The following is a 24,587-nucleotide window of genomic DNA, read 5'->3' on the forward strand; positions in this document are numbered from 1 at the left end:
ATGCTTATAACGCACAAACAATACAATTTAAAACACCTCACAGCTTCAAACGTGTAATATTTTTTAAATAATTACAAAGATTGGGGGTCACTGTGACTCATCGGGTCATCTAATTGCAGCGAATGTTGGTGATTCAATTAATTGATCCTCTTTTCTCCACTGAAACTCAATCTATTGTGAATATGTTCCTGCACGCGTGCATAAAAGACGCATTGTTTAGTTAATTTTCCAACATAACACAATCAGACAATATGAGATATTTATAATGTTAGTATTTTATTCGAGATAAAGAAAGAGGATTTTCTGGGAATGTGTGTGATGCAACATTGCACAAGTAAAACAAAAAGTGTATCCGCTGTTCAGATCATGGTTATTTCAGCTTGAAACATTTTTAACATGTTATTTGTCAACATTCAACAATAAAATATTCTTATAATGTGCCACGTGTATTAAAACATGCTAACCAATGATTGGTCCTTTGAGAGAGCAAAAAACTGCCATATGATGCAATAGTGACGACATAAACATTTGTCGTAGTGGTATAACGCGACAAGAATACAAAAGTGACTTCAACTATCACACAATTTGACAATATACATATGATCTATAATATATTTTGCATCTGCATGATGTATAATTATTTTTCTGTGAACCGACAGTATTTTACTAATTGTTCAAACTGACTGTCGAAGCCCAACTTACCTCTAGGTGGCGCTATTGGCTGTTTTATGTGTTGCCTGAGAGTCTCAGCTGAGGGCGTTAAAAGCTCCTTCCAGTGGCACTTCGCGCTCTGCTTCTGACACGTGACACACACATCCGGGTCCCTGGAACGAGGTGACGTCGCAGGACAACAAAGATGGCAGGAATAGGAGGCAGCAACTACTGGGAAGGTAAGGAGGACTCTTTAAGAAGAACAACAAACAGGAAATAAAGCAACAGCTAGTAAAAATATTCATAAGTTCAACAGTCAGACTTCCGGTGTACGCTGACGTCGCGTGCGCGGTTTTAAACGCGAGACGGCGAGCTCCCCAACAAGCTAACGCTAGCTGACACGTCCCCGTGTACATTGGTTATCCCTTCACTCAACGTTAGCTTAGTGACATGGATGTTGCCACACATGACCGATTCACCTCCGCACACCGTGAGCCAGCTGTCACTCGCGCATGTCCTCCCTCTGTTGATGTAGGTTAAGCTAGCTACAAGATACATGCCGCTAACGTTAGTAAATAAGCGTCACATCATAGTGTATGACAATAAACTAAAATGAGTCGCTGTTAAGCGCTTAATTCTATCGATCTATCTATGTCTGTTGCTCTCTCTGTCCCTACTCACTCTCTCTCTTGCTCTGTCCCTATTCTCTCTCTTGCTCTGTCCCTACTCTCTCTCTCTCTCTCTCTGTCTCTGTCCCTACTCACTCTCTCTCTCTCTCTCTGTCTCTATCTCTCTGTCCCTACTCTCTCTCTCTCTTTGTCCCTACTCTCTCTCTCTCTCTCTCTCTGTCCCTACTCTCTCTCTCTGTCTCTCTCTCTCTGTCCCTACTCTCTCTCTGTCTCTCTCTCTCTCTGTCCCCACTCTCTCTCTCTGTCTCTCTGTCCCTACTCTCTCTCTCTGTCTCTCTGTCCCTACTCTCTCTCTCTCTGTCTCTCTGTCCCTACTCTCTCTCTCTCTGTCTCTCTGTCCCTACTCTCTCTCTCTGTCTCTCTGTGTCTCTCTCTCTCTGTCTCTCTTTCTCCCTCCCTCTCTGTCTCTCTCTCTCTGTCTCTCTGTCCCTACTCTGTCTCTCTGTGTCTCTCTCTCTGTGTCTCTCTTTCTCCCTCCCTCTCTCTCTCTCTGTCCCTACTCTCTCTCTGTCTCTCTGTCTCTCTGTCCCTACTCTCTCTCTCTCTCTCTCTCTCTCTGTCCCTACTCTCTCTCTCTGTCTCTCTGTCCCTACTCTCTCTCTCTCTCTCTCTGTGTCTCTCTGTGTCTCTCCCTCTGTCTCTCTCTCTCTCTCTGTCCCTACTCTCTCTGTCTCTGTCTCTCTCTCTCTCTCTCTCTCTCTCTGTCTCTCTCTCTCTCTCTCTCTCTCTGTCCCTCTCTCTCTCTCTCTCTCTGTCCCTCTCTCTGTCTCTCTCTCTCTCTGTCTCTCTGTGTCTCTCTTTCTCCCTCCCTCTCTCTCTCTCTCTCTGTCCCTACTCCCTACTGTCTCTCTCTCTCTCTGTCCCTACTCTCTCTCTCTGTCTCTCTCTCTCTCTCTCTCTCTCTCTCTCTCTCTCTCTCTCTCTCTCTCTCTCTCTCTCTCTCTCTCCCTCTCTCTCTCTCTCAGATCTGCGAAAGCAGGCCCGGCAGTTGGAGACGGAGCTGGACCTGAAGTTGGTCTCCTTCAGTAAACTGTGCACCAGCTACAGCAGCTCCAGGGACGGCCGTCGAGGAGACGCCACGTAAGACCCGCCTCCCCTCGAGGAGTTAAAACGACGAGCTAAAGTGTGTGCGAGGAAGAGGAGGCGCAGGTAGCTTCACCGGAGACGACACAGTTAAAGAACTACCTGTAGTCAAACTGCTATTTACTACTACCGGGTACATACAACAGGCTCGTACGGTCATGGAAAACCTGGAAAAGTCATGGCATTTTAAAATGGTCATTTCCAGGCCTGGAAAAGTCATGGAAAAAAACGTAAATCATAAAAGTTTTGGAAAAGTCATGGAAATTTGTTATATTCACATGTTTATTTACGCCGAGTTCAATATAATTAATATGTTTTTTAAAGATAGACGCTCGAAATATAAGCCGGCGTACGTTCTCAATACGCAACATTTTCTAAATGTTTCATGTTTATACCGAGATTTCAGTTTGGTCATGGTTTAAAGTCCTGGAAATCTATTGGTCAAAATGTGTAAGAACCCTGATATAAGGCAGGGACATATTCAACCTGATGAATCTGCAACTGTTTTAATAAAAGATGAATCATTAATATCAAGTATAAATGCCCAAACGTCGTAAAAAGATGGTTTCATAGTCATTTTAATATAATTTGATCCCCACGCTAAGATAAAACAAAGAATTTAAAGATGTCACCTTGGGTTCCTGCAAAGAATGATTTAAAATCAAATATAACTTTAAAATCAAAACAATTGTTAATTGCATTTTTAAAGTAATTTAAATCATTCACATTTGTGTTTAGTGAAGGGATCCACGCTTAATACTTAAATATGAGAGTGATAATTTGCTGTATGTCATATATACTGTAATTCATACAGACAACAATAGATGCAACAGACAATAAATACACGACGAGGAACAAACACGACTATAAGATGCCCCATAAAACTAAATCTAATATGCTAAATCTAAAAAAAAATAACGGTGTTCATTAAGAAATCGAACTTCTGCTGGAACAAATCTTCTAAGTAGTTGTGCTGGTCGGTGGATATTTGGGAGGAGGCTCGCCCCACAGGAAAGGGTCGGCAGGAAGGAAGTGTTGAACAATATGTTTAATCCATAGCAACTCCAAGAGTGTTTACTGCACTATTCTAGGAGAACTTCCCTCTGGATGTGTTATTATTGTAACACAACCAGTTCACCTTTTGTTGTCTTTTATTAATCAAGCCACGACTTGTGAGCTGGAGGAACATTTGAGATCTAGCACGCCTTCAATTTAGATTCTTAAAAATATTTTTTCTATACAAAACATTCTTTGTTACCAAGGGGAGAAGATTTGAAGTCAGTGTTCACTTCTAGTGATGTGATCAGACAATAGTGAATTATCACTAAGTCCATTACCTACCCATGTAATCTTATCTAATTTAATACTATGTCAATCAGCCTGAAGATCTCTGTATGGAGGGAGTAGTGTCTGTTTCACAGAGGAATGTCTTAAAATATTTTCCATGAATATTACTTATTAAAGTTAATATTGAGTAATTTCTAATTCAACGTGTTTTTTCATTTGGAAGGATATTCATTGTTTGAGTCATCAAATAAGCATTAGTTCCTTAAGTTTAGCACCAAAACTTGATATTTAAAACATTATATTTCGTCAGTGGATAAAAGAATTTATGGAAAAAACTTATAAAGATGTGTGAAGTTGTTTTGTATTTTATTCAGTCAATCATTGTAATACAATATTATTCTTTATAATATACAAAACAGAAAGACTGAAAAAGGTGTAGGTAGAAGCAAAAATGCTTATATATTCCTATCCTAAATTATTATTATCAAATTAATCAGATAATTAACATAAAATGAATAAAGAAAATTAAAAAATAAAATATATAGATATATATTTTTTACATCTTCCATATATATATATTTATATATATATATATATATACATACACACGTTTCAAACACACTTATAACCCTCAAAAAGTCACACTTAAAAAAAAATAAACGGCACAATTTCAAGTGTTCTTCCTCATTGTTCTCCATTCCTTTGTTTCCTCCTCCAGGTCGGACACCACCCCACTGCTCAACAATTCTACCCAGGACCGGATGTTTGACACCATGTCGGTGGAGATCGAACAGCTGCTGGCCAAAGTAAGCACACTTCCATGAGCCAGTGGCCCGTGAAAGGCCAACAGAAAGAGACTAATAAGAACAGTATTGGATTTATGGCACCAGGGAAAGAGCAGCCTGCAGGCTCCACTTCCTCACACCCCAGAAGTGCTTTAATGTGTATGACTCGACATAAAAACTTCAAAAAATGTAACTTTTTAATTTAACACAATTACTAGAGATCAGGGTAGGAAATGTACATATTTTTATATATTTTTTAATGTGCACTGAAATCCAGGGGCATTTAAAAAGAAATTGGGAGCACTTTAAAACTTGAGAAATAACATTTAACCGTTTTTCAAAAAATAATAAATATAATTATTTAGGCTTACAGTATATAAACAATTGTCATAAAAATAGCAATAATAACACTATTAGGCAGTAGTCTACAGGTTAAAAATGTTTTCTTCGATTTTTTTAACACATAAATCATATTTAATTTTATTCTTATTTATTTGTGGTTATTTATTGTTATTACATTTTTAAGCATCTATTAACAATTATAACATCTTTCTTTCTTTTTTGTTTAATTTAAAATTATATATTTTAATTTTTGTGTGTGTACAGTACATGCAATACAGATAAGACACGCACAACAAAAACAAAAGGTTATTAAATTATCAGAATTATTAGAGAAACATTTGGGTCATTTTCTGCCTCTCCGAGTGATATCAAGGGCAAAATTATATTTCTTCAGGGCAGTTTTGCCCTCTGCCCTGGTGTATTTCTGACGCTGCTAGAGATACTAGTCTAAAATTACGGCTATATTTTGATATTTATTCTGTGGATTTCTAATCTCAAAATCGTCACCTTCCTTCCTAAAATAATGGAATACAAAATATTTGTGTTGCCTAAATCATCTCATGCGACTGGCCACCTCGCCTATACATCCTCAGTTGAACACATCATGTGATTCTACCCCTGTAGTGTAATATATCATATATAGATCAATATTTGGTCGTTTTTGTGTGTTTTCTGAAAAACTTGTAAAAATGACTATTTTAGGAAGTTGACAAAATACTACGATGCAGTTATCCCGAGTATAAGAAATACCTCTCCTTTGATATAAAGGGTTAATTCTTGATTCCACGCATGTTGTCTGTGTGTTCCCGTGTTTTGCGTATTGCCCACGTAGCATTGGGATTTCTGCGTGAGACTATTTATCTGCTGCTCTCCTCGTTTCCCATCCATTAATCCATCCATTTTAATTTCTCTGGTCAGCTGACTTTAGTGAACGACAAGATGGCGGAGTACACCAACACGCCGGGCACAGCGTCCCTCAATGCCGCCATCATGCACACGCTCCAGAGACACAGAGACATCCTACAGGTCTGCCCTCTCATGGTTTTCAGCTGTTCTTCTTGCTCTTCGACACTACCGTTGAAAAGTTTGGGGTCACTTAGAAATGTCCTTATTTTTCAAAGTAAAGCACTGGGGATTTTTTCTCCAATGAAGATAACATTAAATTAATCATAAACACTCTCTCTACATAGTTAATGTATAAATGACTATTCTCTGGTGTTTAATGAAGTCTCTACAGAGGTGTGTAGAGGCCCATCTCCAGTGTTCTAATGGTACAATGTGTTATCGCCTTAGAAGACTAACGGAGGGATATAAAACCCGTGAAAATCCTTTTTATGTGAGCGCAGCTGAAAACAGTTATGCTGCTGAGAGAAGCTATAAAACTGGACTTCCTTTGAGCCACAAGAAGAACAACATTAATATTTCAAATATAAATCATTATTTCTAACCTTATCAATGTCTTGACTAGATTTTCTATTTATTTGATAAATAAAAGTGTGAATTTTTATGGAAAACACCAACAATTTTTGGTGACCCCAAACTTTTGAACGGTTCTACTTTAAATGTTTCGTAAAGAAACGTCAATAAATTCACTCAAACACAACAACACGTGCCTCAGCGTTTCCTTTTTTAGTCCTCTTGGCGTCCCCCCTCCACCACTCCTTAATTTTGTACTTTTTTATTTTTTGTTCCTACGAAGGATTACACGCAGGAATTCCACAAAACCAAAGGCAACTTCCTGGCCATCCGGGAAAGGGAAGACCTGCTCGGTTCCGTCAGGAAGGACATCGAGTGAGTACCCGGTCACGACCGCGCAGGTTATTCACCATGCGTGTTTCCAAAGTTACGGCAATATGGATTCTGTAGTTTATTGACACTGTAAACCTCAATTTCAGTGCACATAACTATTAATAACTGTATTGACTGCTGGAGGTGCAGTGAACGAGGTGTCGCTCGTGTTTGATCTCATTGGCTGTGGACGACTAAAAACGGTCGAGCATTATTCACAGTGTGTTTTTTGTTTTAACGTTGTAGACCTTATCCTTAGAGGGGTAGTTGAACCTTGACTTCCACCATATGTTGGCCGTTAAAACCCAAGAAGATTCATGTCCCCCGTCGGCCTCGTGTTGAGAAAGTGTGTGTCCTCCGCTCCCGTATAGAAATGAGATGGAGGCCCACCACAAACCATGACTCTTGTGGGTATTTTTGTGTGTGTGTGTGTAATGGCTTATTGATCCATAAGATGCAGCAGTGTGGGCACTGCAGGATTCCTATTGATCCCTTTCCATCCATTAACTGTGGTATGCAGATGCATCATGCAGCCATACATGTGTCCCATAGGCCTCAGTCACTGTTATATCACATCTCTTTCTCACGCATTAAAAACCCATTTAAAGATATATCGAGTTTACTTATTTATTTGGCATATATATATATATATATATTTAAATAAATAAAAGAGTTGCCTTCATGTTTTCTAAAGATAGTGCTTGGCTTACTACGTAATGCTGCTATTGTTTGTCTGATTATTATAATAAGAAAGGATTCATTGATGTCATGGTTAAGGAACGATGCTGATTTTGTCAGAATTGCGGAGGAACAAAGCAATTTTTCACTCGATAGGTTTCTTTCTTTTTACGTACACGACCGTTCAAAAGTTTGGGCTCACCCAGGCACTTTCAGGATTTCCATGGAAACTCACACTTTTATTTATCAAATTAATTTCAAAATTCATAGAAAATGTAGTCAATACATTGACAAGGTTAGAAATAATGTTTTTTATTTGAAATATTAATGTTGTTCTTCAAACTTGTGGCTCAAAGGAAGGCCAGTTTTATAGCTTCTCTCACCAGCATAACTGTTTTCAGCTGTGCTCGCATAAAAAGGGGTTTCAAGGGTTTTCTACCCCTCCGCTAGTCTTCTAAGGCGATAACACAATGTACCACTAGAACACTGGAGATGGGCCTCTACACACCTCTGTAGAGACTTCACTAAACACCAGAGAATAGTCATTTACACACTAAATATGTAGAGAGTGTATTCATGATTAATTTAATCCTATCTTCATTTAAAAAAAAACAGTACTTAGATTTCTAAGTGATGAACAAAGTATATATTTTTGTTGTATTACCTCTTATTCACCAAGTACTTGTATACTTTTAAGTTGACCTTTTTTCTTTCTTCTAACTACTCTTATCAATGCACCACCAAGCCATTACTGTCTAATCTGAATTCTAGCTGCACTCTAGCAATTACATTTAATGTTTATCTACTCGGGTGAGTTGCATCCCATGAGGTCACTGCATGCAACAATTCCCTCAAGCTTCTCATTTAAATCTAATTTCTAAGGAGTGCCACTGAGCGGACAAACGGGCCCACTGCTGATGAATCTAATGCATAGAAATGAGCCGGTGTTGTTGACTCCATTGCTCAGGATAATGATGATTAATGTGGGGGAGGGGGCCTAATGAGAGGACTGCCGAGGCTTACAGGTAGGGGAAGTACAACTGCAGGTGTGGGCATGAGCAACGGGATAAGTTAGGACGAGAGAATATATGTAACGAAGTTTGTACGGTTGTGGAAAACCTGGAAAATGCATGGAATTTTTACAAAAATGGTTACTTCCAGGCCTGGAAAAGTCATCGACACAAATTAAATCCCCAACATTTTTTTAAAGGTCATGGACATATGTTTTATTCACATATTCATTTACGCCGAGTTTGAAATAATTAAACTTTTTTTAAAATAATAAAAAGGAATTCATGTGTACAGTATATGAGCAATTGTCATAAAAATGGCAATATTAACACTTTTAGGCAGTAGTCTACAGATACAAAGTGTTTTCTTAGATTTATTTTAACAGAAAACATTAATCATATTCAATGTTATTCTTATTTCTTTGTGGTTATTTATTGTTATTACATTTTTAAACAACTTTTAACATTTATAACTTCGGGATAAGTTAGGACGAGAGAATATATGTAACATTGTTCATACGGTCATAGAAAACCTGGAAAGGTCATGGAATTTTTAAAAAATGGTTATTTCCAGGCCTGGAAAAGTCCTTGGAAAAAAATGTAATCTCCAAAAGTTTTGGAAAAGTCATGAAAATGTGTTATATTCACACACAAAAAAAAGTACAAAAATAAATAAAAACTGGCATACTCGCGGCGCACGTTTAGGGTTAAACAATAGTTTGATTAAAAGAATATACATTTATATAAATATAAATGTATATTTCCGACGCTGCTGTGGAAAGCACAACGGTAACGTTGGCTTCATACAGTGATGAGCCTTTTGTCAGGCAGAGGGCAGCAGAGAGTTACGGCATGTATCACACTGTCAGTATTTCTCGTACACACACACACACACACCATTCATAACAGTCGAGCAGAGCTCAGACCTAACGCTGCTTCTTCTCTAAATGTCAGCAACAACAATGACGACCGCTTTTCCTGATTTACATCAGTGCCCTTTGAAAAGGAAAAGAGAAACTGAGTGATGAAGCTCGCTGTCAGTGTGGGCAACTGTAGCTCCCACAAAGACATCCGGCAGTGTGTGTGTGTGTGTGGTGGTCTCTTTGCTCCACTCCTTCCACCCTTCACTTGCTCTTAACCAAACATTAACAGTCTCTAGTTTCTTGCTCTATGTTAAGTAACTGCTAATGCAAACCCAAATGGATTTCCTGCCGCTGCTCTTTTCACAATAAAAGCTTTCCGCTGGTGAACCGCAGCGGCTTTTACTGTGTACAGCAAGACATGCCGCGGTATCGGCACCAACTAAACATTTTTGGTGCAGTGGCTCGGATTAAATATGGCAATGAATAGGACAATAATCTGTTTTCCGCAGTGAGCTAGTTGGATAAAGAGCTTTTAGTGTGTGTGAACCACTGAGGCTCCAGCACGCCGTCGATGTGACACCTTAACATCCTAATGTTCAGTGGTGGAGACGAGACTGATGGTGTTGCATGAAAAACCTGAAATTGATTTGATGGAACCAAGATGTACTTGTCAGACTGGTGATGTGTGAATGTGTTTATTTGCTGTGGTTTTATGTCTCCTTTCCCTTTGGATTGTATCCTTAAAATCCTGTCTTGTTGATATGTAAAATCAATATATATATATATATACATTTTTTTTAAAGTATATATATTTTTTAAAGACACATATGTATAAATATATATTAATTAAACATATCTAATTACAAAATATATATATTTACTTTTGTGTGTGTGTATATATATATATATATATAATTTTTTTATAAATGTATATATATTTATTATATATATATATAAAAAATGTTAAGTATATATATTTTTTAAATTGTGTGTGTATATATATATAAAACTGAAATTCGAAATGTAAAGCATAAACATGTCGGAAGTGAAATGAAAACAAAAGAAAGTGGTGCATATGTTTGTATTCATCTCCTAAATAAGTTCTAGTGCTCCCGATTACCCTCAGAAGTCACAGCACAGGGTTCTTCTGGTTATGGAAAACCTGGAAAAGTCCTGGAATTTAAAAAATGGTTATTATCCAGGCCTGGAAAAGTGTTTGGAAAAAGAAAAAATCCCAAAAGTTTTGGAAAAATCATGGAAATGTTGTTATATTCATACGTTCATTTACACAGTTTGATTAAAAGAATAAACATGTATACAAATATTTAAATTTCAAGAGATTATTTTTAATTCTTAGAGATTTCACAAAAAGTTTGGTCATGGAAATTTGGTTTAAAGTCCTGCAAGTCCATTGGTCCACATGTGTATGAACCCTGACGGCATTAGTTGGATAAAGTGTCACTAGAAGCACTAAGGCTATTGGTCAGAAGCCTATAACCTAAGATAGAGGTCTGGATATTTTTTAAAATGTTGAACCTTTATTTAAAGTGACGGCGTTGTTTTTAACCCATCGTGTCTTCTGCGTTCCCTTTTTCAGGTCTTACAAGAGCGGCTCCGGGGTCAACAACAGAAGAACAGATATGTTTCTAAAGGAGCACGAGCATCTGAGAAAGTAAGTCTCCCCCACACACACACACACACACACACACCCATCACCATGCTTTGCTGTGTCTGAGGAATGTGAAGAAAATAGTGAATAAATATAGAAACGAAAAGCCCGGGAGTCAAAGCTCTGATAACTTCATCTCTTTATGGTTATATTTTATTCAGTGTTCAGAGCACACTACATTAAATTACACAGCTAGTTAGGAAAAAGAAAATAATAATTAAATTAATAAAATATAATCTGATAACTCATATTGATGGCGTAGTCCAGGGGTCCCCAAACTTTTTCCTAAGAGGGCCACATAACGTTTGCCTTGTCTGCTGGAGGGCCAGCCGGGGGGGGGGGGGGGGGGGTGCTTGTGAGAATGTGCTCACCTGTGTGCGGTATTGTGTGGTTGTTGCGTTGCGAACAAGCATCGCTAAACATGTTTCAAAGTGTAAATATCCGCTCAAGATGACCAGTTATTTCAGATCCCTTCGACCAAACTGTTCCCATGAAAACATAAGAAATGTGACTTAATGGATCAATATATAAATTACTTGACTTGAAACTAATATCTGGTGGCGCAGCGCACAGACTGCGCGTCTTTGAGTGCGGTCTCCTTTTGCGTGAAAGAGATCGAAACCAGGTCGGGCGATCTTTTTATTTTTATTTTTCGAAAATGTATTTCTTCATCCGTGGCTGTGATGCTCTGCTCACTTATACAATCGTAATCGCCGAAATGGATATGAACGGTGGCTTGAAGATCTCCAGCAATATGTTTGTGAATGTGTGACGTATCTGGTGAGCGAGACAGAGCCCCGCTGCAGATGTGAAGAGAACACAACGCACGCGTAGGGAAACCAGTAGGTTTGAAAACCAGTAGGGGTGTAACACCGGCATATGTGTTTCATGACAGAGGAGATCTGCCGCCGTAGGTGGAAAAGTCAGAGACACGTATCAAAGAGAGAAGAAGAGAGAGCAGCGAGAAGCGCAGTGGGAGTGCAGCTCAGTCCACTAAAAAGTGGAAGTACTCTGCGGTCGCGACGCGTCTGGTCTGAACACACTTTTTTTTTCGACGCGCGTCGAGACTGCTGCGTAAAATTCTCGACGCGTCCGGTGTGAACACACCATGACATTCAAGCTAACCTAATTTCCCAAACGCTGTGGACATCTGAACGCTGATTGGCCGAGACGCGACACGTCCCATCAAAGATGTTCTATTGCGAAGAAGAGCACCACTCCACATTTTCTCCGCGTCTCAATCACTGCAATCTCAACGGCAGCGGGCCAGGTGAAAAAAATAATAAATCGGAACGCGTCTCTGGTATTGTTCAGGGGGCCGGTCCAAATGGGGAGGTGGGCCGGATTCGGCCCGCGGGCCGTAGTTTGGGGACCACTGGCGTAGTCATTAGGGGAAAAACCCTGGAAATCGTCGCCGTTATGTAATTCAATCTAGCAGATGGAAAGCCACTTTTTTTCTCTCAAGATGTTGCATTCATTAAACTATAATTTGTTGTATAATTCAGGACGGAGAAAATATAGTTTTTATATTTGAGTGCTTTCCTGGCTGGGTTGAGGGGAACAAAACCAGCCTCTGTGTTTGACTCGATGTCCCGTTGAAGGGTTGAGGTTCACGTCATTGTCTCTCGATGCAGAGTAAGCTCCTCCCACATGGCTCCGACAACTGGAGCATCTTAAAGTCGGGCGTACCTTTTGAAACCCGACGCCGTACACGATGATCTGCCAGCAGCCTCGTTAGTGTCCTTCCATTGGGCTGATGCAGCACTACAGAACTGCATGAGGTAGCACAGTGTGTGTGTGTGTGTGTGTGAGAGAGGAGAGTGTGTGTGTGTGAGAGAGTGTGTATGTGTGAGAGAGGAGTGTGTGTGAGTGAGAGAGAGGAGTAAGTGTCTGTGTCAGAGAGAGAGGAGTTTGTCTGTGAGGAGTGTTCATGTGTGTGTGTGTGAGGGAAAGGAGTAAGTGTGTGTTAGAGAGAGAGAAAAGAGTGTGTGTGTATGTATGTGTTTGAGAGAGGAGTGTGTGTGTGTAAGAGAGAGAGAAGAGCGTGTGAGAGGAGTGTGTATGTGTGAGAGAGAGTTGTGTGTGTGTATGTGTGTGAGAGAGTTGTGTGTGATTGTGAGAGAGTTGTGATTGTGAGAGAGGTGTGTGTGAGAGAGAGAGGAGTGTGTGAGAGAGTTGTGTGTGTTTGTGAGAGAGAGGTGTGTGTGTGTGTGTGAGAGAAGAGTGTATGTGTGAGAGAGAGTTGTGTGTGTGTGTGTGATTGTGAGAGAGAGGTGAGTGTGTATGTGTGTGAGAGAGGTGTGTGTGTGTGTGATTGTGAGAGAGGTGTGTGTGATTGTGAGAGAGAGGTGTGTGTGATTGTGAGAGAGAGGTGTGTGTGTGTGATTGTGAGAGAGAGGTGTGTGTGTGATTGTGAGAGAGAGTTGTGTGTGTGTGTGAGGGAGAGGTGTGTGTGATTGTGTGATTGTGAGAGAGAGGTGTGTGATTGTGAGAGAGAGGTGTGTGTGTGTGTGTGTGAGGCGCACTATGTTGAAAGTAAAATTGGATGTCAGCAGGAAACGCACAAACGAAACACAAATGACACACAGACGAGTGTGTAACACGACGTTGTGTTTCGGACTAACGCTGCGTGAGTTTACTCGTTTGACCATTTGTGGCTTTTCGCTTCATGCGGGGTTTAGAGGGGGCGGGGCTTATCTCTTTGGCTTTACTCCATGGAAACGGTTATCATTTCCTTCATCCACCACGGGAGAAATAACCACCAGTTGTTCAGGACATCCCACAAACGTTGGAACATCTGACACCCTCGTGTTCTGGTTCATAACATTAATATAATATATGTATGTATGAATATATATTTGTGAATGCAGTTTAAGAGGAAAATTATATATACAAGTCAATACTTTTTTTTTTTCTTTATATATTTTTTATGAGATATTTTTTATTAATATATATTTCTTTTTATATATATATATATATACTTTAAAATAAGAGTGTGTGTGTATATATATATATATATATATATTAAAAATATACATTTATTTAAAAAATGTATGTATATATATATATATATAAATGATGTTTCCAAGAGAGGGATGAAGCTGCAGGATGCACGACCATTAACTCGACTCCTGAAGTGAATTCCTTAATCAGGTTTTATCTCCTCGGTGGGTTCTCAGGATCTACATAGACACTCGGACGATGTGTCACGTGGCGTTGTGACATGGCGAGGACGATCTTAAGTGAAATCCTTAAATGGGTTTGTGTATTGAAGCGGAGCGAGAGTCATTCCTCACGTCCTGCCACTGAGGGAGTGGCTTGTACCTTGAGAGAGGAAAGGAAGATGAGTCTCTCTCTCTCTCTCTCTCTCTCTCTCTCTCTTCTCATTTATCTGACCATCACAGCAAACGAAAACATCGGTTTGTCACAAATTGTGTCAATCCAGCACAATTGATCAGGATATCGATAATACAATTACCTTATGAAACCACATCCCACATTAAAGGGATTCCCCAGACCATTGATGAAACTGGGAGGGGTGGGGGGGGGGGGGGGATATTGGAGATGAGGAATCGAGTTACGATCGATTGATTCTATTAGAGCCATAAAACAGGAAAGAGGAACGCAAGAGAAAAAGGAATTAAATGTGTTAGTGGTCAGAGAAATGGTCTTTACACTGAAGGCTGGACACACAACGCTCTTCATCTTTTTCATGCTTCCTGAGGCTGATGCTTCTCATGATATACAGTTTTATGAATATTGAAGTTTTTTTATGTGAACTTGTGTCATCTGTTTTGTATCTAGAAATATTCTAAATGTTTAAAAAATATATTTATATATTATTCTATAAATGATATAAAATACATATATTCTATTTTATATATATATTATGTAATATATATTTTATAATATATATTAAATGTATGATATATATATAAATACTACATATAAATAAAATATATATATATATGATGTGCATTATAAAGTATTCACATTTTAAGATTATCTTTCTCAACAAGGGTTTTTTAGGGAGGATGACGTAATGTATGATTAATATATATTGGCAAGTCTCGGTACAAGCTTTGCCAAACTGATCAGCTAAGATGTAATCGCTTACCAAAGAAAAACACAATAACAACAACAACAACAAGTCCCTTCCAGTTAATCTCCAAATGTCTGCGGTGGATGGGAGTGCTTACCAGCCTGAATCTAATCAGAGTGACACGCCCACGATTAATGTTTAAGATAACCTCCTTTAGTTCTTCATCAGTCAGACGTACATTATGTTAAGAGGAGGAGGAGGAGGAGGAGGTTTAATGTTGTAAACTGGGTTCATACGGTTATGGAAAATCTGGAAAAGTCCTTGATTTGTTAAATGGTTATTTCCAGGCCTGGAAAAGTCCTTTTAAAAGACAATTAAATCCCAAAAGTTTTAGAAAATTCATGGAAAATATTCATATCATTTACGCAATTTGATAAAAAAAAAGAATAAACATTTAGATACATGCTTTAATCTTTTTAATCAGACTATTGTCTCATTAATTTGTGTCATTTAAGGTATAAACTCGTGTATACGCCGACATTTCACAAATGTTTGCTCATGGCAATTTGGTTTAAAGTCCTGGAACCCCATTGGTCCACATGTGTATGGCCCCTGTGTAAACTAAGAGCTGGTTTTAAGGATTCACCCATTTTACTTTTTTCAGCCCAGATATCAATCCTGGTACCCGGGCGTCGGGTATTGTCCGGTACCGAGTCCCCTAGAGAATACCAGCGTTTAATTAAAAATCAGTGGGCGTGACCGAGTCGTCCCGTGTTCATCCCTCTTTCCTTCTCTCTAACTTTAATGTCCGTGTTCACGGATAAACTGAGACATGGGAGGGCGGGTCCGTTAGCGGCTCATGGAGGAAAGCTCTACTGGTCGTGGTCACTCTGATCAGGACATCCTGTCAACATGGGATGTTTTCTTTTTACCGCACATTGGTCACTGTAACTTGCTTAAAGGTCCCAAATGACTTCCTCTGCAACCATCAGCTCAACGTCCGAACAACTTGATCACGCGATTGGAAACGATTCCTTTTCTATTGGATTCATTTTTGGGCCATTAAAGAGAAGGGGGGGAAACGAAATTAAATAAATATGCGGGTACTCTAAACACACTGGGTTACCATAGATGAGAATGAATGATGTATATATATATATATCTTTTTTAATATGTTCTTTTTATTTTATTTATATATGTATGTATATATATATATTTATACTTAAAATATATATATACATACACAAGTCAATATCTTTTTTCTTTCTTTATATATTTTTTATTAGATATTTTTTATTAATATATATTTCTTTTTATATAAATATATATCTTTAAAAAATATATATACTTTAAAATAAGAGTGTGTGTATATATATATATATGTATATATTAAAAATATACATTCATTTAAAAAATGTATGTGTATATAATATATAATATGCATGTGTCATGATTGTTCCTTTCTCTTTGAAAGGGTTTATTTGAATCGATATGCTATTATATTATCATTTCGGTGGCATAAATTGATAATCCTGGACATGTCGTCGGAACAAAAGCAGTTCATCCTGACAGGTCTGCTCTTTTCAAAGTGTCTGCCTCTTAGTTGCCAAGTTGTTGGAGTTTCTCCAATATATTTATTGGCCAAAAAGTTGGTCAATGTCATCGTTACTGTCAGGATCGTCTCACAACGTGCTGCAGCTCTGAGCTCTGGTCTGGGCTCTGATCTGTGGCCTGGTCTCTGGTCTGGGCTCTGATCTGTGGCCTGGTCTCTGGTCTGGGCTCTGATCTGTGGTCTGGGCTCTGATCTGTGGCCTGGTCTCTGGTCTGGGCTCTGATCTGTGGCCTGGTCTCTGGTCTGGGCTCTGATCTGTGGTCTGGGCTCTGATCTGTGGTCTGGGCTCTGATCTGTGGCCTGGTCTCTGGTCTGGGCTCTGATCTGTGGCCTGGTCTCTGGTCTGGGCTCTGATCTGTGGTCTGGGCTCTGATCTGTGGTCTGAGCTCTGGGCTCTGGACTCTGGTCTGTGAACATTTCGCCTCTTTGCTGAAGCAGTTTTCCTTTCTCTGCTTTAGTTGCCGAGTCGTGCTCGACTCGTTTCCTCGGCAGAGTAATGAACGCTCCAGTTTACCTGCTGATTGTATTCATCGGCTCTTAAAAGCCGCCGTGACGGAGCATCACTCTCAGAAAGTTGCCGCAAAGCATTTCAGAAAACCTCTTGAACAGTCAAATAACTGCTGAGTCAACAGAAAACAAATGGGTTATTATTCTGATTACCCATTAATCTGTTGAAGTCACGGGTCGTTCCTCCAGAACAAGATGCAGGTATCGCCTTGGGGGAGGGACGTGTGTGTGTGTGTGTGTGTGTGTGTGTTTCTATGTGTGTGTGTGTCTGTTTCTCTGTGTGTGTGTGTCTGTTTCTCTGTGTGTCTGTTTCTATGTGTGTGTGTGTCTGTTTCTCTGTGTGTGTGTGTGTGTCTGTTTCTCTGTGTGTGTGTGTCTGTTTCTCTGTGTGTGTCTGTTTCTATGTGTGTGTGTGTCTGTTTCTCTGTGTGTGTGTGTGTCTGTTTCTCTGTGTGTGTGTGTCTGTTTCTCTGTGTGTGTGTCTGTTTCTATGTGTGTGTGTGTGTCTGTTTCTGTGTGTGTGTCTGTTTCTGTTTGTGTGTCTGTTTCTATGTGTGTGTCTCTTTCTATGCGTGTGTGTGTGTGTCTCTGTTTCTATGTGTGTGTGTGTCTCTGTTTCTATGTGTGTGTGTCCTGAGAACATGGGCGTGAGGTTGTGTGGGTCCATCCCACTGGAAAAAGCAATTAGCTTGAAGTTAATGAGCAAAATAATGACTTCAGCAATATGCCACTGGCCGAGGAAGAAGGAAGGAACCCTAGAAGGCCACATATTATATGTATATTTTATATATATATAAATGTGATCATACAATCTACGGCTGCAGCTTCGAATTTCCGCATAAATCTTTTTCCACGTCTCAATCGTCGTGTATAAAAGCTCCATAAATTAAACGACGCTCCTCGGCTCCTCGAGTCGAGATTTTCAAGCTGAACAATGTTTGTTTATCTCCGACACTCAAATGTTTGTCCGTCCGCCATATTTTTTTCTCCTTGCATTATTTTCAGACGGGTGTCATGCGGCCTTTTTATTTTTTTTGTCTCGCCACAATCTTCTTAGATTATTTTTTTAATTCAAGAAATACAGCCTTTGTGCGGCCGTTGCTTGATCTTATGTGCCTAATAATAATTAAACAAGCACACTGGGTCAGTACCACCGCTGCTTTGCGTATTCTTTGACGCTCCCGCAATTAACTTTAAGCCACTTTGCCGTCCTTCATTCTGAATGATGTGCCCGTTTTTATCAAATGAGTTTTGAGTCCGGTACATTATTTAAATTTCAGTGTGACAAACATCAAGATAAATGACAGAGGTGCCTGGTGCGTATTACAGGCCATCAGCGGCGCTAATCTCAGTGATTACACCTATATCTAATATATATATATATATATAAAAAGAAATAGATATTAATAAAATATATATATATATAAAAATATTTACTTTTATGTATTCATGTATATATATATATTTTTTTATATATAAAGAAATATATAATCCAAAATATCTAATAAAAGAAAAATATATACATGTATACATAAAATATATATATAGAGGAGATAGTTTGTCCTTTGAGGAATCAGGTGGTATTGCTTTGTTATTGTCTATAATCTTTGGTCTATATGAGCTTCATAGAACTCCTCCTGTAATAATACTAAAAAATTATATTGTCTTTTGAGATTATTAGATCATCCTTGAATTTAACACTTTTTGAAAACTCCTTTTTGATTGGCTGTGAGATGAAACTAACAAAAAAAACAACTGTCAAGTCGGCAAACGTAGTCGCCAACGATTCACGTGCAGAGAGCCACATGTCGCGTCTTCCCCTCACTGAGAGGACAGAGAGGAACCGCACCCTCTTTAATAATCTCGCTCTAATATTCTCTGCAGGACAAAAGCCTCCGATAGAAGAGACTCCACCACACTGACGTCAGTGGGGAGATTCTAGAGACGTTATTGTGTTCTGATTGGTCGGTTAGTCACCGTGTGGAAGTCGAGGAGATTTGATACGGAGACGAGACGAGAAAATCCAGATTTTATTAATTTCAGTGTCACATGATCATAATTCGGTATTTATTGCAGCTTGAAACCGATCACGCTGCCCACCACTTAATTTATCCATAACTGCTCCATGTTTTGCAACATTTTGTCTCGTGTCCATTACTAATTGGTGTCTTTCCCCCCCCCCCCTCTCCTTGTCTGTAGTTCGGACCGACTGATGGACGACACCATAAGGTGAGACCTGCTTCCAGCTCTCCGCCTATGGAACATGAGTAATTTGCATAATGTGACTCAAACCCTTCAGAACGTGTCCCAACACCGACCTTACCTGGCCTTACAGGGGGCGGGGCTTATCTCTGTGGCTTTACTCCGTGGAAACGGTTATCATCTCCTTCATCCAACATGAAGAACTAACCACGAGTTCTGCTTCATACGTGTTGAGGACATCCCACAAACGTCTGAACATCTAGCGCCCTCGTGTTTGGGTTCATAACAAATGTATATATATATATATTTGTTTATATATATATATATTTGTTTGAACATCTAGCGCCCTCGTGTTTGGGTTCATAACAAATATATATATATATTTGTTTATATATATATTTGTATATTTATATATATGTGTATATTTATTTATATATTTGTGTGTATGTATATATATATTATATTAGTGTGTATATATATTTGTATATATATATATTCGTTTGTGTATATTTATATAGATTTGTGTGTGTATGTATATATATTAGTGTGTATATATATATTTGTTTATATATATTTGTGTGTATATATTTATATATATTTGTGTGTATATATTTATATGTGTGTATATATATATAATATTAGTGTGTATATATATATAGTTTTCGGCAAAGTTTTTAAATACTTCAACTTGAGGCGAATTTTTTTGCGCCACACAATTCTCAAATTCTCGCCTGTACGTCGACGTTGATCTACTCGCCTGAAAAAATTGTGCAACGCTTTTGGTTGTGAACGCAGCTTCACTCCCATCGACTTGTTTACGACGCCTCGTCCTCCAGGAGCCGCCATGTGGCAGAGAATAACAGATTATTTCTCCCTAACCCAGTTTTAGAACCTTCATTTTAGAAGATAGAATTAACCGTTGCACCTGTGGAAGTCAAACAATCGTCTTTTCTTGTTTTTTGGGGATACAGCCTCCTGACAATAGACACACACACACACACATGTGAGCACTAGCCTGTCTCATTAAAGAGAAAACAGCTGGCAGAGCTGCTTATTTTCATTATTTATTGCTGATGAACCAGATGTTCCTGACATAGAAACATATGTGCCACCTGGATGATGTCATGATGCATCACAGAGAAACCGTGTTTACAGTTAAAGTCTCCAACTTCTTTATCCAGCTAAACAAAGTGATAACACATTAAACTAGAACGGGCACTCGGTAGAGCGCATACCTTCGCATATCACAAGATTGGGCATTGAATTATGAACATTTTGGCATTAGTTGCATGCCAATTGGACAAAAAAGTATCGTGCTATGGTAAAAAAAAGATTTTGACCTTTTCATGACCTTGACCTTTGACCCGATTGATCCCAAAATCTAATCAAATGGTCCCCAGATAATAACTAATCATCCCACCAAATTCCATGTGATTCAAGAAGATTTGACCTGTTCATGACCTTTGACCCGATCGATCCCAAAATCTAATCAACTGGTCCCCGGATAATAAACAATCATCCCACCAAATTGCATGCGATTCGGTTCAATACTTTTTGAGTTTTGCGAATAACACGCATACAAATAAATAAATAAATACATGGCGATCAAAACATAACCTTCCGGCATTTTCAATGCGAAGGTAAACAACATGTTTTATTGCTGCAGCCTGGACAATCCATCTGACCACAGCTGCTGATTTTACTCCAAAGTTAATCGTTTATACCTGAATTAATTTTTTACGGCCGACTTCCTCCCCCAGAAGCTTTTACGTGAATTGCGTTGTTGTGCGTTTTTTGTTATTTATTAACTTTTCGGTGCAGTTTGTGCTGCCGATTCAATCGCATCAGAGCTCTGGAAGTGCAGCAACGGCACTTGTAGCTACCATCCATCTCTCACTCCCCCCCCCCCCCTCTCACACACACACACACACACACCCCGTGTGACGGGGCATCGGCGGCCCTCGGTCCCCTGAGCCGGTTAACTTTGAGAAGAAGTCAAGGTCGCAGGAATCAGCAAAGTGTTTGTTACTGACTGAGGAGAACATGATCCCCAAAACACAGCGGCGGGCCAAGACTGCGGACTGTCAGGGGAGACACACACACACACACACACACACACACACACACCACGGGTTCAAGAGTTGTTGTATTCTTAAGCATATTAACACGATGCGTAAGTAATTTATTTTGACTTTGTCGGCAGGTTTCAGGGAGCCCATTTATCTCTCTCAGTGAGGATGAAACATGGCCGCCTGTTATTGATTATCCGGTGTAACGGGACGCCGCGGAAGAAAGACGAAGGGCCTCAAACTTCTGCTCCAGCGGCACTTTTTTTTTCCCGTACCGAAAGTTGCTGATGGACAATTTGAGAGAGCTAGAATGTCACCGCAGCTCCACACACACATCATTATTTTCCCTGTAGCGTTGCCTCCAGTCGTGTAGTCCCCTTAAATCATTTGGGAAGATAAAATAAACCAAGTTGTTGACACGGATTTAACCCACAAGATAAACGTCGATTTTCTTGAAATACTTTTATATTTTTTTGGGCTGCCAAACTTTTGCCAAACGTTGTTTTTCTAACGTCGATCGGATGTTCACTCCCCTGCAGTCGCAGTATTAATGAGTGTCTCTCTCTCTCTCTCTCTCTCTCTCTCTCTCTCTCTCTCTCGTGTCTTCTTAGTATTGCCATGGCGACCAAGGAGAACATGACCTCCCAACGGGGCTTCTTGAAATCCATACAGGGCAGGGTCAACACGCTGGCCAGTATCCTTCATTGTGTGTGTGTGTGTGTGTGTGTGTGGAGAGACTCGTTATGAACTCAACGCTCACATATTGCTTTTCAGTGATCACATGATCTGATCATTGATAAGGATGTAGTACCGCGTGGTGCCTGCAGGGTTCGTCACGGAAAACCTGGAAAAGTCCTGGAAAAAAGAAAATCCCCAAAGTCTTGGAAATGTTGTTATATTCATACGTTTCATTTACGCTGAGTTTTAAATAATTCATATGCTTTTTAAAAGGATGACCCTCTAAATATAAAGTCGGTATCCGCTCTTTCATACTCTCAGCGCACATTTTCCGCACTGCAAGTGAACGCACCGTAACTAAAAGGACATAAATGTTCATTCCTCTAATCTCAACTATTGTCTCATTAATTTGAGTCATTTAAGGTTATATACTGTATGCTTTGGAATTCTCAGTTGGTTTAAATACAACATTTTATCACTTTTTTTCCATGTGTGCACCGAGATTGTTCATGGAAATTTGGTTGAAAGTCCTGGAAAGCCGTTTGAAGTCCAGTTGCACTCCTCCTGTTTTAAATGTTCCTGACCTTTTCAATATTTCAATATTTTCGACAGACAAAGTTGTTGTTTTTTCTCGTCTGTACTTTTAAACATTCCCGATCTTCCTCAACTCGCGGTTCCTCCAGATCGTTTCCCGACCATCAACAACCTCATCCAGCACGTCAACCTGCGGAAGAGGAGGGACTCCCTCATCCTGGGCTCGGTGATCGGCGTCTGCACCATCATCCTCCTGCTCTACGCTTTTCACTGAACCTGTGAAACCTGTTTGTTTTTCTTCTTCTTTTTTTTAACGTAACGTGGGAATCGAACCCCCGACTGGACCGAGCTCGGTTAAAAAAACAAAACATCGGAGAACCCTGGGGTGCTCCGGAGCAGAAAGACATGTCAGTTGGTCCAGTTTCCTGGACGCCAACGTGAACTACTGGACTTGCACCCGGCAGCGGGACCGACGGAGGGATCGCAGACCAAAAAGTTGTATATGACTAGATTTTAATAATCAATAATATTGATCATTTCACCGGGGGGAGGAGCCGAGGGCAACGTGTTAAAGCGATGGAGGACGCGTGACGCAGCCTTCTTTTTAGTTAAATTTGGGGGTTTTTCGATGGAAGTGGGGCGGTGGCTTCGTTGTGAATTGTAAAAATGTGAATTAATAAATTATTCATTTCAAATATGTGCAAAAAAAAATAATGTGCGACGCCACGAGAGGCTGAACATTTAAACTCTTTATTTTTAAAATAAGACGTGAACTCGTTTCCAAGCAAGTTGAGCCACTAGGACGCCACTCAAAATATAATTATTGCTTCATATTCTTTTGGGGTATTGTTGGCGAGAGAGAGACATAGAGAGAGAGGTAGAGAGAGAGACTCAAGGACCCTGGTTGACCTCTGACCTTCAACGCTGTGGTTCAAGGTCGTTGGGCTGAACAGGAAATGTTCCGCTAACATTTTGGTTTGTGATGAATTGTAAAATAAATATTCTCCGTTTCATATTTAGAGCTTTAATATCGAACTGAAGAAACGGATCTGAGTCGCTACATTAAATTATTTCTTTGTTGGTGGAGGGATTTAAAAAATAAGAAAACTGAGAAACGACGTGACTCGCCGACTCGAGAGGGTGAGTTAGTTTTTTCCCCTCTTGTGTTTAGTTTTTTCCTCTCAAAGAAAGAAGGAAAGTACAGGAAGCTGAACACCTCACTTCCTGTCTGCGAACACGCTGTGGGGAAGACGTAAAGATGGCCGCCTCTCAACGCGAGCGGCACCGAGCACTCGGAAAGAGTTGCGGTAAATATTATATTTTAATATATTAAATACTATATTTATATTATATCTATTAATATATATATATTAATATATTTTAATATATATATGTATATTTACACAGAACTTCTGACTGCATAAAGGTTAATAAACGCAGCTGAGAAGAAGACATAACTAAAGACAACTGAAGACATGTTGTTTTTTGTCATTTTTCATAAGTACTTTATGGTTTATGGTTGAGTACATTCCCAAATAGTGTCTTCATAACCATGTGATCAGCAGACAGACACGGGGACCATGCATGGTAACGTTTATTGTACATGCACAATGTACAGAGATGAAGACTGGCACAGACAGTACCTCAGGGAAAAAAAGAAATAATATATATATATCGGAATGAAACTAAGGACAGTTTGCTCCTAAATATGAATATTAGTTATTAAACTAGACTCAATGTGATCTACAGGAATTACACACATTGTAATGTGTACATGGTTTTTCGGTTTTTTTTGTAAACACGGAGGAATCTTTGGATTTTTGCTGTTTTCAGATGTTTGGATAATTAATGATTTTTTTAAATTTGATGTACAACTGTAAATTTGTGGAATTGACAAAAAGCCCATTTAATAACAAAACGTGCATAATTATCGTGTTATAACACTTTTAAAGATTTCAGTCGTTCGGCCTCACATTGATGAATATTAGCTGGTGTTCCTCTAGTTTTAACTTTTATGAGCCCTTAAACAAACAAACATGTTTTATCACTTAAAAAATATGTCTAAAAGATTCCTGATTAAAATAGAACAAGATTGTCT

The 24,587-nt window shown here is 39.3% G+C and overlaps 1 protein-coding gene across 1 annotated transcript; it reads left to right on the forward strand.

Annotated features, from left to right (window-relative positions):
• The first annotated feature begins 827 nt into the window (after positions 1-827).
• On the forward strand, positions 828-23,184 carry gosr1 (golgi SNAP receptor complex member 1). Its single transcript, XM_056441434.1, has 9 exons — positions 828-890; positions 2,306-2,420; positions 4,429-4,516; positions 5,756-5,863; positions 6,537-6,628; positions 10,774-10,848; positions 19,206-19,235; positions 21,889-21,971; positions 22,639-23,184. The coding sequence occupies exons 1-9, from the start codon at positions 857-859 to the stop codon at positions 22,761-22,763; spliced, it is 750 nt and encodes a 249-aa protein (XP_056297409.1). The 5' UTR covers positions 828-856; the 3' UTR covers positions 22,764-23,184.
• Positions 23,185-24,587: the final 1,403 nt, after the last annotated feature.

Source organism: Pseudoliparis swirei, chromosome 20 (genome assembly GCF_029220125.1).
Source record: "Pseudoliparis swirei isolate HS2019 ecotype Mariana Trench chromosome 20, NWPU_hadal_v1, whole genome shotgun sequence".
Lineage (NCBI taxonomy): Eukaryota > Metazoa > Chordata > Actinopteri > Perciformes > Liparidae > Pseudoliparis > Pseudoliparis swirei.